General features: G+C 40.8%; 1 protein-coding gene across 1 annotated transcript in view; it reads right to left on the bottom strand.

The window, feature by feature from the left end:
* The window catches only part of LOC122806065 (serine/threonine-protein kinase ULK3-like), a 631,732-nt gene that overhangs the window by 333,885 nt on the left and 283,273 nt on the right, over positions 1 to 14,574 (bottom strand). The window contains exon 4 of the mRNA XM_044076304.1: positions 8,834 to 8,881. Within this exon, the coding sequence (XP_043932239.1) occupies positions 8,834 to 8,881 (48 nt within the window). The remainder of the gene's footprint in view (positions 1 to 8,833; positions 8,882 to 14,574) is intronic.

Here is a 14,574-nt window from a genome sequence, read left to right as displayed (position 1 = left end):
TTGTTCGCTTTCAAACACCCATGCAAACACAGAAAAAACTAGTAGTCACTATAACCAACTAAAGTTCTTCAAGAAAGAACGCCAGAAAAAGGTGACTACAGCTCCTCTAAATCCAAATGGAAGGGGGAAGGAGGGTGGGTACTTATGAATGTAGGCGAGATGGATCCCATACATCCGAAGTTATGGTAAGTACATAACTAAAAGATGTAATGGGATCCTATCTCGCCTACATTCATGACAGATGGGACAGCGTCCCTAGCACCTACATCCCGGGTGGCTCATTGGAACACACTCCTGAGAACTGTGGAACCAAAGGAAGCTCTGCCTCGAGAAACCACATCCAATTTGTAATGAGAAATGAACGTGTGCGGAGAAGTCCAGGTTGCTGCAGCACAAATATCATCTATTGATAACTTGGAGTGAAAAGCTACGGAAGTAGCCATTGCCCTGGTAGAATGAGCCTTGACTGGAAAGGGGAGGTCTTTGTTAGCCTGTGAATAAATAAATATGATACAATCTTTAATCCATTTAGATATGGAGGTTTTTGTTACTGGTTGACCCAATTTGTTCACTGCAAAAGAAACAAACAATTGATTAGATTTCCGCGTTGGAGCGGTTCTATTCAAATAAAAACGCAGTTGTCTATGTACGTCCAATTGATGCAAAGTATATTCTGCGTTATTAGAGAACTCTGGAAAAAAGACAGGGAGTTCTATAGTTTGTTGAATACAAAAAGAGGAGGCCACTTTTGGTATAAATGCAGGGTTTAATTTCAATGAAACTCTATGCTTGTGAAAAATCAAATAGGGAGGATCAGAACAAAGAGCTTGAAGTTCTGAAACTCGCCTGGCAGACGTTATGGCTACTAAAAAGGCCATTTTCCAAGACAGAAATTTTAAATCACAGGTAGCAGCTGGTTCGAAAGGATGGGCAGTTAGGGCAGCAAGAACCATATTCAAATCCCAAGGGGGGACAGGATGAGATAAAGGAGGCCTAAGGAGCCAAGCCCGTTTAAGGAAAGCCTTACAAAGTTTGTGAGACATCAATGAAGGTTCAAATGAAGCATGAAAATTAGAGATGGCAGCTAGCTGAACCTTAATAGTAGAAACTGAAGAGCCCGACTGAAAAAGGGAGGCCAGAAAATTCAGAACCTCCGAAACTGGTGCAGTGAGAGGATCTATACCCCGTTCTTGAGCCCAGAAGGCAAACCTTTTCCATTTACTGGAATAAAGTTTGATGGTAGAAGGTTTATGAGAAGAAGACAGTATGTGAACCACGTCCGGCGAGAGAGCATTGTCTCGGACTAAGGATGGAAGTGGAGTAACCATGCTGCCAACTTCAGGGACCTGAGAGACGGATGAAGCCGTCCTGACTGATGAGTCAACAGGTCTGGCACCGGATCCAGAAACCATGGACCTTCTATCTCATGCCTCTGTAGGAAAGGAAACCAAACTTGACGAGGCCAGTGCGGGGCAATCAAAATCATCTCGCTCTCCATGTAAATGGCCTTCTGTATCACCCTCGGTAAGAGGGGGAACGGAGGGAAGGCGTAGAGAAGACCAGGGGGCCAAATGTGAGTCAGAGCGTCCCTGGGAATCTGTCCCTGAGAAGGGAACAGTGTGAAGAACTCTCTGCATTTCGCATTGTGAGGGCTGGCAAACAGGTCGCAGCAAGGAAGACCCCATCTGTCGAAGATCTTCGCAGCTATACCCTGGTTGAGGGACCACTCGTGGGGTAAAAGAATGGTCCTGCTTAATCTGTCCGCAATCACATTGGACTTCCCTGGTATGTGCGTTGCCATTAGAAAGCGGTTGGTAGCTACCGCCCAGTGCCAAAGTCTCATGGCTTCTCTGCATAGTGGGTAAGACCTGGTTCCACCTTGCTTGTTTATGTACCACACCACCGACATGTTGTCGGATAGGATAGAAATCGGGCCCTGTGGGAGAGCGTGATGGAGAGCTTGGAGTACCAATAGTACAGCTCTCATCTCCAGGACATTGATATGCAGATGCGTTTCCTGGATCTGCCATGTGCCTTGGACCGACCTGTCCAGGTAATGACCCCCCCACCCTACCTGGGAGGCGTCCGTAGTCACAGTGGCAATGGGACGTTGAGGTATAAAGGGTCGCCCCTGGTCGAGATTTGATTGGAGAAGCCACCAATGCAGATCTCGACGGCAACTTTCCGTGATTATGATTAAGTGGTTCAAGGGAAGTTCCTGATAAGACCATTGAACCGACAGTAGCCATTGTAGAATTCGCATGTGAAGTCTGGCCAAGGGAACTAGAAGTATGGTTGACGCCATCGAGCCCAATAGTTGTAGGATCCGATGGGCCGGGGCTCTTTGTAGGTGGAGACAGGATTTGACTTGATCTTGTAAGATCTGAATTCTTGCTGCCGGTAAAAAGGCGCGCATTCTTTTTGTGTCTAAGTCTGCGCCTATAAAAGTAATACGCTGAGAAGGCTGTAGTACAGACTTTTGTAAATTGAATGTGATCCCCAAGAAACGGCCCAAGGTGAACGTGGCTCTGAGCGCTTGAAGCAGTAGATGCTCGGAGGTGGCAGTAAGGAGCCAGTCGTCTAGATAAGGAAACACATGGAATCCCAGACTTCTCAGGTGAGCAGTTACCACTGCCAGACACTTGGTGAACACCCTGGGGGCTGTGGTGAGACCAAAGGGCAGTGCTCGGAATTGGAAATGACTGACTCCGAGGCGGAAGCGTAAATGTCTCCTGGACTCTTGAGCTATGGGAATGTGATAGTAAGCGTCCTGGAGATCTATGGAGCACATCCATGCATCTTTTTCCAGCAAAGGAAGAATAGATTGAAGAGTGACCATTCGGAATTTGGACTTTTTTACGAAACGATTCAATGAACTGAGGTCCAAAATGGGCCTGAAGTCCCCTGTCTTTTTTGGTACCAAAAATAATTTTGAGTAAGTTCCTGATCCGATCTGGTCGATGGGGACAGGCTGGATGGCTCTTTTTTCTAGCAGCTTTGAAACTTCTAATGCTGCCTGATCCCGCTGACTGGGTGGTACGTCTGGGATTTCCCTTAAAGAAAGGGGGGGTTTGTTGAAGGGGATGATATATCCTCCGGTAATGATGCGAAGCACCCACTGATCGCTTGTTATGGATTCCCAAGCTTGAGGGTGCGCCGCAAAGCGACCCCCGACTGGCTCCGGAGATGCACAGTCGGGCAACAACTCAGGAACGCTGGTTGTATGAAAAACCACGAAAGGAATCGCGGTCTCCAGAGTTACGGGGGCCTCTGCCACCTCTGGGGCGGCGTCTTCCAAAATTCCCCCCCCCCTGCCTCTGGAGGGGGAATCACTGGGTGGAGTAGGGAAAGACTTCTGAGATTTCTTAAACCACATTTTCCCTCCTCTCCCAGCCTTGGGGTAAGGCCTAGAATGAGCGGAAAATCGGGCCCCAATGGCAGTCAAAGTCTTGCCCTCCTGCTCGCACCGAGTTAGTGTGTCCTTCACCTTGGGTCCAAACAAAGATGACCCATCAAAGGCGTCGTGAAGGAAGACTTGAAGGCCTCCGCGAACACAACCGTAACCAGGCTTCTCTCCTGTGGGCATCGCCTGTTCCCGCTACTCTACTCGCCCCTTCGCTGCATATGAAATGAGCCTCATGGACGAGTTAACAATAGAAAAGAGGGTAGTCATCTGTGTGCCAACAGTCGGGGCCAGCGCCTCAGGTAAGTTACCAACAAGAGAGTCATTTAGCTCTTTGAGAAGATCCCTTTGGAGCCTCGTAAAATGACATAAGTAGTTCAGCGACCGTAAGGCAAAGGCCGCTGAAGAGAGGGTACGCTTCCCGTACCTATCCATGCTCCTAGAATCCTTATTAGGAGGATGAATAGACGTCGAAGCCTCTGCCACGTCCTGCTGTGTGGCAGAAGCCACCACCAAAGCATCTACAGGCACACCCTTTGTGAGAAACTCCTTCTGGGGGGGGGGCTGACAAAAATTTATTGGGCCTCGCAGGCACCGGTTCCACAGAATCAGGGTGTTCCCACGCCCTTCGAGAAACCAAATCAAGGAGTTCATCAAAGGGCGGAGACACCCAGGAGGCGGAAGGCTGGGCCCCAAAGGCCTTGAGGAAGACTGACTCCTCAGCTGAAGGGGTTTTGGCTTGCCAGTCACCTCTCTGTCTCAGAATCTCCAAGATGTCTGAGAAAGAGATATCATCCGAAGATGATTTGGGAGACCCTTCTGCGTCATCGAGGTCAGTATCCGATGTAACAGACTCATCTTGGGAGTCTACGTGCTTCCTCTTGCACAATTTCTTCCTTGGTGGCTCGTCCGAAGCAGATTCGGACGGACCACCCGGAAGAAGGGAACCACCGATGGGGGTATCCTCAGGCCCTGGGGCCCCGCTGCCGGGGGGCTGCAACACAACAGAGGCACCAGTCTCCAATTCTAGGGACGGTGAGGTAGAATCTTGTTAAGCCGGCAAAGACATGGCTAGCGCGCTCCTCATGACCTCAAAGGCCGGACCTCCAGAATCCAAGGAGGTCGCTGGTCTAGAGGCCACGATGGCACCAGGAATTCCAGCAGCCGATGCTCCAAGAGAAAGACTAGGTACCGAAGCACCCAAACCTAAAGTGTTCCCTTTGGCTCCGGCTGAAGAAGCCGCAGTGCCAAACCCTGAACCGGAGGACAGGGTAGGAAGCACAGTCGGAACCGAGAGGCCTGAAAGGGGTCTCTGCTCCGACCGTATGGCTCCACATTGCTCCACGACCACCGGCTCCAACGGCTCCGAAGGGGTTGGAGGAGGAATCAAATGTGTTGGAGGAGGGATCGGCTCCGAAGCAAACTGTGCTGGAGCCGAGACCATTTTAGTAAACACTGGAGATTGGAAAAGCCTCTGTAAAACCCTATCCAGGTCCGAATCTGAAAGTCTCGAGGATTTAGAGGAGGTAGACAATCGAGAAGACTTTCCTCTCGGCTCCGAGGGAGAAGGGGACCGGCTCCGAAACGGCTCCAATGCTATCGGCGCCGACTCCACCACAGCATGGACCACCATCGGCACCGAAGGAGCCTTCTTCGGAGCCGAGGGGGAAGAGTCTGAGCTGCACACTTCCACCGGCTCCGAAGCCATTGGAACCGATGGAGGTGATTCACCTCTCGATACTCCCACTTGCGGCTCCGAAGGCAATGGAGCCGAAGTAAGAGGTATCGAGGCAGACCCTTCGACCCTCGGCCCCGAAGTCGGTGGAGCCGAGGAAGAAGAGGTCAATTTTGTCTTTTTAGAAGTCGGCTCCGACGGACATGTCGGAGCCGACGATCTTTTCTTTTTGGAGGTAATAGGAGGATCCAAAGCTTCCTCGAAAGAGGGCTTAATAAGACCCTTCAAGATCAGTTTATTTTTGCGCTCTTGAAGAACCCTAGAAGAGAAGGCATGACATACACTACATGTCTCCTGTAGATGTTTAGGCCCTAAACAATACACGCAAATCGAGTGACTGTCTGTAATAGACATTTTGTACTTGCACCGAGTGCATTTCTTGAATCCTGACTTTTGCTCTTTTGACATATTTTACAATAAGAAAAGCAGTGTCTAGTATCAAAAATTAGCGCCAACTATAGAGCGCGAGAAAAAGGGCACGAGCTCTTGAGAGGGAGATTTACCTCACAAGAGAAACACAGTAAGCACGCACAACAACAACAACAACGGGCAAAGGCCCTCTAACTTAAACGGGCTTTGCCCGGAGAAAAATAATGATACAGACTTTCAAAGGTAGGGCAAAGGCCCTCTAACTTAAACGGGCCTTGCCCGACAACAAAAAAGAAGTATCCGTAAATCACTTCAAACCCAAAAAGTTAACAAACACACAAAATACAGAGAATAGCTGTTAAAACAGCTGTTTTTTTATCAAATTCAGAGGAAAACCCTAAGGTCAAAAACCAGTAAAAGGGTAAAAGAAACCACTTAGCTCCAGCCAAGTCGAGACCACGTCCAGCTTGTAAAGCGGCAAACGAGATCTGGGGAAGCAGGTGTAGTGCATCCTGGGATAGGGAGTAGCCCAGCCAATGAGAGACTTCGTGCTAGTGTATTAGTTGCCGAGTCGGAGCCGATGGATCGGCTCCGAACCCATCTGTCATGAATGTAGGCGAGATAGGATCCCATTACATCCTGATGTTAGCTACCATAATAGGAGTGCCAAAAATACATAAGAATTACTTAGACCCCCCCTTTCGGACCCATCATAGCTGGGAGTCATTCTAAAACATTCCCCTTAAGTGTAGTTATTGACACCTGGTTAAAGCACATTTATAATAAAATCCCTCATTTGATAAAGGATTTGTGGATGTTTTTAGGGAATTTAACCCCTGAGTTATGGAAGGAAGATTTAATCTATATATCCATAGTTATCGACTTATTTTCCTGTATCCCTAAAGAACAGGGTATGGACAGCTTTTATAATAGTATTAAACAATTTTCGAACTTGGACTGGGAACAATCTTCTGTTGTTATGGAGTTAATGAGCATCATATTAGATTACAATTATATATTTTTTGAAGGGGAGTTCTATAGACAAACCCAAGGTGTGGCCATGGGAACAGCATGTGCCCCAATATATGCTAATCTAGTGATGCTAGATTGGGAAATGGAAAAAGTCTTCAAGAGTCAGTATTTTAAATTTATTAGATTTTATACAAGATTTCTTGACGACATTTTTATTTTGTGGGATGGACAAGCAGAGATGATTGATGAATTTAAGAAGTATCTTAACAACACCAGTCAGTTTTTGAAATTTACATATAATTTTAATGAAAAAGGGCTGTCATATCTGGATACTTATATTTCCAGTAACAAGGAAGGCTTTGAATCATGTATATACAGAAAAAATATCTTTTCCAATAACTACCTGGAATTTACAAGTAATCACCCGTTTAAAACAAAAAAAAGCATTTTCAAGGGACAGTGCGCATTTGAGCGGCGCGAATGACATCTAGTTATAAAGATATGTTGGAAGAAATTGACTTCATTAGTAGGTTATTTATGAACAGAGGATACTCACCTCGATTAATTAAGGAAGTAAAAAGTTATGTTATAAAGGAATGGGGGAAGAAATATACACCCGTATTGGGTAAACCATTAAAGAAAGAGGTAGTTATGGGAAGGGAAGGACTACAAAAGAGCATATATTTTAGAATACTCACCTCAAACTGCACATATAAAGGATATATTAAATAAATATTGGAATATTTTTACCATGGATCATGATCGAAGGGAAATAGTTGGTAACGCTCCAATATTTGTTTATAAAATGGGTTTGAATTTAAAACATATATTGGAGAGACCTCAGAGAGTGAAAGAGTTAACCTTAAAACAAGGGGGTACGCGTAAATGCGGTAGATGCACATACTGTCCGGTTATATATGAAGAGGATGGATTAGTGTTGGAAAATATTAATAGAACCAAGATAATGTTTAAAAGAGGCAATTGTAACACAAAGAATGTAATATATATGGCAAAATGTTGTACATGTTCATGTTTTTACATAGGGAAAACCGAACGTATGTTTAAGAAAAGAATATATGAGCATTTATATGCCATAAAGAAGGGAGATAACACCAATGCATTATTTAGGCATATATACAACACAGACAATACACATTATTTTAGATTTGCCATACTGGATATGGTTACGACGAATATGAGAGGTGGTAACTTGAACGCATTGTTAATGGAAAGAGAGCCTAAATGGCAAATATTAATGGATGCATCAAATTTTCCAGATGTAATGATTACATTACATTAAAACCGTTTTTATAAAATGGTATTATTTTGGATGAAAACTACTATCAGTACATATTATATTATTTTAATGTATATACTGCTATATTTCAGTATGGATTATTGGTGCTAAATAATCGTATTTACTTAAGGAATGGTACGAACTTCAGTATCTCTATGTTTAATATGTTGCACGTTACATGGTTTTTGAAGAGTTTTGAATCACATTATTTTACTTGTTTATAGTGATTTTATTATGATATACTCATAGATAAATTTTTTTTAAAAAATCAATTATTAGAGTATTTAAGAATTTTTTAACATATTTATTACGTATACTCCTCAATTATTTTTAAGTTATGGATCCCATTCATCAATCCCTAGGCACAGGCATAATCAGATAAAAATTACATGAAATAAAATGTACATAATAATGAAGTGTAGTAATACAATTTCATATTGTAGACACTAAGCACAATTATTAAACAGTAGGAAGCTTAGAATGTAGATTTTTATTAGGATTTTTAATAGTTTATTAAATATTTGATTATATGTATAGCACTTGTCTTTTTAAAACTTTATTTTGAATTGGCGCCAAAATGTGTATATATTGTGGTGTGTTTATTGATTAATTGATTCTGATGAAGTCCACATGACGGTGGATGAAAGCGCTTAATTCTACTACAAGTTTTATTTTTCTGTACGCTGCTATAATTTTTGTTTACGAGCTGTGGTCTTAATAAAGGACGTATTATTGCTCCTGCGGTGTCATTCCTTCTGAGGTTGAGGAATACTTTGTTGCTTTTGACAGTTTCTGGATTATTTATTCAATCAGAAAAAGGAACATTGGCTAGGTGTAAAATGGCCCATAAGGTCATCTAGCCTAGTAATAACCTATGAATCTACAAGATCCGAAACTTGGTAACAAGCTTCCATTTTGCTTAAAAATAAGTGATTTGAACTAAATAATACGGTTCACCAAATTAGGTAGTACGACTGAATTGGCAAGTATCACTGTGGTATTTAGTTTTACATAAAAGGATCCCGACTGTTGCTTCACTTTTTTTGTAAAATCGTACCTTTAGCTGCTCCTTCAGGTATTCTGCCCTGTTCATGAGGTTTTGAATCTGAAAAAAAAAATGAAACAGTTTCAACATGCATTCAATTTTTTTGATGGTAGAAGACTACGCTCTCATACATGTACTACTGACTGCTACAAAACAATCATTGCACACAAACTATCATGTAATCAAAGCAGTCCAATGCTTTATTAGGCAAGGAAAATCAATTTCTTCTGAACAACTACACATTTGTTAATAATTCTTTTAAGACACTGCTCCCTGTGGTTATGGGCTCAATCAGTCTCATGCTACTTAGTCAGCAATGTGACACACTTCCCTCCAAGTAGCTGTACTTAGCATCAGCATAAGAGCCACCAACCTCAGATGGGATGGGGGCACTGAAACTTAGACTTGTTTCCTGTCTAAGATAGAGAATGGTCCTAGAAGCATATTATATTGGTCAAATCACAGACAAGATGGTCATAGTATACTTCATGCTGCAGTAACCATCATTCAGATTATGGCAGCTATGTTCAACATACAAGTTTAAAATGCATGCATTATGCCTCAACACAAAGTACCATACTTGAAATCAAGTCATGACTTTTGAGTCACAGCCTTTATTATACACCTTAATGTGTGTGCATGGTGTGCTACAATGGCATCGTTTTTACATTTATTCAAATAGTCTTCATTGTTGCAACTATAGCATCTCAAATTGATCACTCAGTTAACAAGTATCCTTTTAGTTAAGCAGTTTACAAATATAATCTAGATTATTAAATCAGCACAGAAAAAATATCCCACATCTTGATGCAATGTTCAGTTCCTTACATCACAAAAATGAATGTGCAAAAGGTGCATGCATTTTTAGGAAGTTCCTGGATGTGGTTGTAGCTAAGGCAGGACCCTACATCTCATGCACCAGTGGGAGAAATACACCAGTAGAGAAGAGCCTAAAGAACTTCCTGAACTCCCCAGGTCTATGCAGAATTCATCAGGCCAGAGGCCATGTTAAAGGAAAGGAGGGGAGGAGTACAAGGACTAGGAAGTTCCCATACCCAAGGCCTGGGTGCCTAAGGGAAATAAAGAGGAAGGTGGAAGAGAAACTTGAAATGCAATGGTTATCCATTTGAACATCTATTATTATGGTTAAATTTCCTACACAAATGCATTATGTTCTTCATGTGTATCACTGTTGAAGTAGTACAGACTACTGAGATGATTCCCACATCTCTAGGTATGGGAAGGCAGATGCAGTAGTTGGTATGGGCTGCACAAGGTCCTGTAACGAAGTGGTGGCAAATCCAGACCTTGACCTGATGACCAGCTGCTTGCCACCAGGATGGCATAGTGCTCCCCCCAGGATTTAACACACTCTTTCAGTTTCTTCTCATAAGTATGACAACAGCAAGTGAAATAAGACAGACATTTAGAAACCTTCTGTTAGAAAAATGGGTTCTCTCTGTCTTGGCTGCAAAAGACACAGCTGATCAGAAGTCCGGGTGTGTTTGGTTTTATCTAAACAGTACCTCAGATGCCTGAGCATGTCCCAAAAGTGTAAAATTCTCTCACCATTGCAGTTAGAGAAGAAAATTGGCAGTTGAATGGTCTGATTAAGGGAAAACTCAGTCAACACTAAAAATGATTTTTCGCAAATTAAAGCTTGCAGATCAGGCCTCCTTGCTAATGCTAAAAACCAAAAAAAAGCAAGAACAAGAAACCAAGAAAATCCGTAAATATCCAGGAACAAAAGGCAAACTCGGAGAGTTTAGTTCACTCAATTTAATATGCCACGTAGTAAAACAGCCACAAGTGAAAATATAAAAACACATTAACGCTCTTCTCAATAGTTGCGTTTTCGTCCCTCACTAGTCAGGACTTCATCAGACAATCATTAAGATATTAAGTTGGTCTTTAAATACAAAGCCTTTTCAAATTCAACCAATAAATTTAAAGTGCATTAATGATCTCCAATCTTGTACTACTCCTTCATGAGTAGTAATGAGCTTCTCTTTAAAAATCTATTTTATTATACATATATTTTATTTATATTTTTAAAAACCTGTTCTAAAAAAAGTTGTGTGTAAATATATTACCCCATATTTAAAACTTGTTCATGTTAAAACTAAAAAATTTTCAGTGTGGTTGGAATTTTCTTAATGAAAAAATAAAAAGAATAAAATTCCTTTTTAAATACTGCCATCTACTGGCTATTTGAAATATGTCAATTCATTCATATCTCTGCAGCTCTTATTTTTAACAATGGAGTTAAAGAGATATGGTCATTTAGTCCTGGTGTTCTTGTGGCATCTAATTTAATTTGCCACCATAATTCCTTATAACCTAGCCACTCTTCCCACAAGCCTCCTCTTATCTCTTTTTTGACCTGTTCAATTACAAAGAATTCAAATTGTCCCCCTTCACATTCTTTGATATGCCTGTATAACGCATTTGTTTCTTTATTTTTAAGGATATCATAAGTGTGTTCATAAATTCTCTTCCTCAGGGCTCGTTCCGTCTTTCCTACGTAGAATGAACCACATATTTTACACACAGCCAGATAGACAACACCCCTAGTCCCACAGTTGTGATAGCCATTGCTCCTGATAACTTCGCCTCTTCCAGTTATATTAACTTCACTAACATTCATCACAAGTCCACATTGGTTACATCTATTGCATTTGTAACTTCCTTTCCTTTTTTGTCCATCTATAGTCATTTTTGTCTGTTCTTTATTGTCAAAACTAAAGTTCTGTTGTGACTCTAATATTTGTTTCATATTCCACGAGTTCTTATATACTATTTTTGGTGCCAAATGACTGATACTTATTATGTCAGTAATAGCAGAAAATTTCCCCCATTCTTTTCGAAATATTTCACTTATTCTTATATTGGGGGTATTATATTCTAATATAAAAGCTTTTTCATAATTATCTTTAGTGTCAGCATTATCAGATGGACAATTACCAGAATTGTTATTTATTCTCTCTCCCTTAATAGGTTTAAATCTGGTGGCTCTACCCATTTCTACCTCTGTTCTTATCTTCCTAACAAACTCTCTGGGATAACCTTTCTCTTCAAACATTTTTTCTAAATAGTCACATTCTTGTCTAAAGTCCTCGTTAGAACTGGTCATCCTACTACCCCTCACAAATTGTCCTTTGACAATGTTTTTTTTTACAATGTGAGGGGTGTGCACTAGTAAAATGGAGGAATGAATTACAGTATGTGTCCTTCCTATAGATTTTTGTTTCAAATTCATTTCCAATTTTATATATTTCCACGTCCAAATACTGTAATTTCTCTATTGAAGTATTATAAGTAAATTTCAAAAAGTTTGTTGTACTATTTATATATTCGAAAAATTCTTTAAATTTCTCCATACTGTCCTTCCACAAAATGACTATATCGTCTAAAAAACGACGATACAAAGTCCAACATTCTTTGTACTTGGAATTTACTATAAAGTCCTCCTCCCACTTGGCTAGTACTATATTAGCATATGTGGGGGCACATGCTGCCCCCATCGATATGCCTTTAATTTGTTGGTAGTACTCTCCGTCAAATATTAAGAAATTGTATTTCAAAACCATTTCGACCAATCCTAACACCATAACTTTTTCCGAATGTGTTAGTTTTTTGTCTCTATAGATTTAGACCTTCGTCATGTGGAATACATGAAAAAAGGTCGATTACATCTATTGTGATGAAAATCAAATTATCCTGAACCAGTTCTGATGTTATACTCCTTAATAGATCCCACGAATCTTTTAATATGTTTGAATTACCACCACTTATGTGTTTTACCTTTTTATCCACTAATTTCGCTAATGGAAGAGTCTTAGCCCCATCCGCTGATACTATAGGCCGCAAGGGAGGGTCTTCTGTATTTTTGTAGATCTTGGGGATCCCAAAGATGATGGGTATTTTGGGTTTTGCCACTTTTAGAATACCAAATGTTTTCCTATCTATTGTCGCCTCAACCAACATATCCTGGAGAAGGCTATCTATTCTATGGTAAGCTACATTTATTTCATTTAATGAGATTGCTGTGTATCTGGCTGTGTCGTTAAGCATGTCCTTCATCTTGCCCTCATATATAATATTCTCCATAATCACCACCCCTCCCCCCTTATCAGGTTTCATAATTCTTACATCCTTTTTCTTTTTAAGTTCTTTTAATACTTCATTTTCCTGTTTGGAAAGGTTAAATTCAAACACATTTTCATCATAGATGGTTCTAATTTCCTTTTCCAAAATTTTTTCAAAATTTCTGATTTGAGGGTGAAGAGGGGGGTTAAATATACTCCTACGCACAAGAGTCGAGTCCTGAGGAAGTGAATCCATTTTACTATCTTCGGAGAACAAAATCTCCAAGTTGATTTTCCTGAGAAACATTTTCAGATCTATAATAGTATTAACTATTTCCCCTCTCCCAGAGGGAATAAACTTGAAGCCTTTACTTAGTAAATCAAAATGTTGTTTTTTAAGCACGATGTTACTAAAATTATAAATAGAAAAGTTATTGTAGGTGTATTTGATACCACTATTGGATATAATATCTGGTGTTGCCTCATTAGCAGGGGATGGGTGATTAAATTCTAATACCTCCCTCTCCCCCTTCTCCCCCCCATTTTCGAAAATTCTGAAATCTGTTCTGTCTTTTATTTTCAGTACATACTTCTCTATCTAAAGGTGGAAATTCATTTTCATAATCCATCCACACTTGATTATGATCTATTGTATTACCTGTTTTTACATCCTCATAATAATGGTGGTTCAAATAACTATTGGTTCTTGTAGCTGGTGGCTTTGGGTAGCTAATATTATTTTGATATTCACCTATATCTCTCTTAAGCTTGTTAACTTTCCTTTCTATTATATCAGAACATTTCTCATCTATATCTGTCTTTATTTTGTTATACTTTTCCTTTTCTTCTCTAATTTCGAAGACCAAATCTTCCTTAATAATTCCATCCAATATTTCTATTTCTAATTTTAAATCTTCCTGCATCCTGTTGTTTTCCTTAACTATTAACTTTAAAATTTCCAAACCACACTGGTTAAACACTTCTTTCAATTCATTGTGAAATTCCGACCCAACTTCAACATTGTTCGGGTACTTGCATACCCTTAGTCCCTTTGGGACTATTTTTCTATTGATACACTCTGTTAAATATTCATTTTCAATGTTGAGCGTTTTAAATTTCAACATAAGCCTAGATAGTTTATCTATCTTGGCAGAATACGTTAGTCCATCGCCACAGTCAATTCTATTAATGTTACCAAACTTTATATTAAACGGTTTGTTAAGCCAGTCATTCATTTCCTTTTTCTTCCATAAATCTTGGTAAGAATTATTAACAGTACCTTGTCTTGCCTTACTGCTGCAAGGCCTACCAATATCACTTGAGGCTGTTGTAACTGAAGATTTCCCTTTGGGATGCCTGTTCGTACATTCATTGTGTGCCAAAATGTTCGGTGTAACAACCGGATCAAAGGATTCACCATTCGGTTCTTCCATCTCGGTTTCTTGTGTAAAGCTGATGCTTCGGTTGCGTTTCCTTTTCGGTTTTGCTCCTTGTAACCCTTCGGTTCCCTCACCAACCGGAAAACGCTCCTCACGTTGTTTGTCACAGTGTATGGCATAAGGGGGTAAGAAGATCAATCAGCTGCGTAAGCTGCCCAATCAGCCTACGCGATTCCCCCATGTCTTCTTTAGGAGTTCCGCCTTCCATTACTGGATATGCAATGTA

The sequence above is a fragment of the Protopterus annectens genome, chromosome 7.part0 (genome assembly GCF_019279795.1).
Source record: "Protopterus annectens isolate FY-2018-M chromosome 7.part0, PAN1.0, whole genome shotgun sequence".
Taxonomy (NCBI): domain Eukaryota; kingdom Metazoa; phylum Chordata; order Ceratodontiformes; family Protopteridae; genus Protopterus; species Protopterus annectens.
The sequence above is the reverse complement of the archived record's forward strand: the minus strand, read 5'-3'. Positions and strand labels throughout refer to the sequence as shown.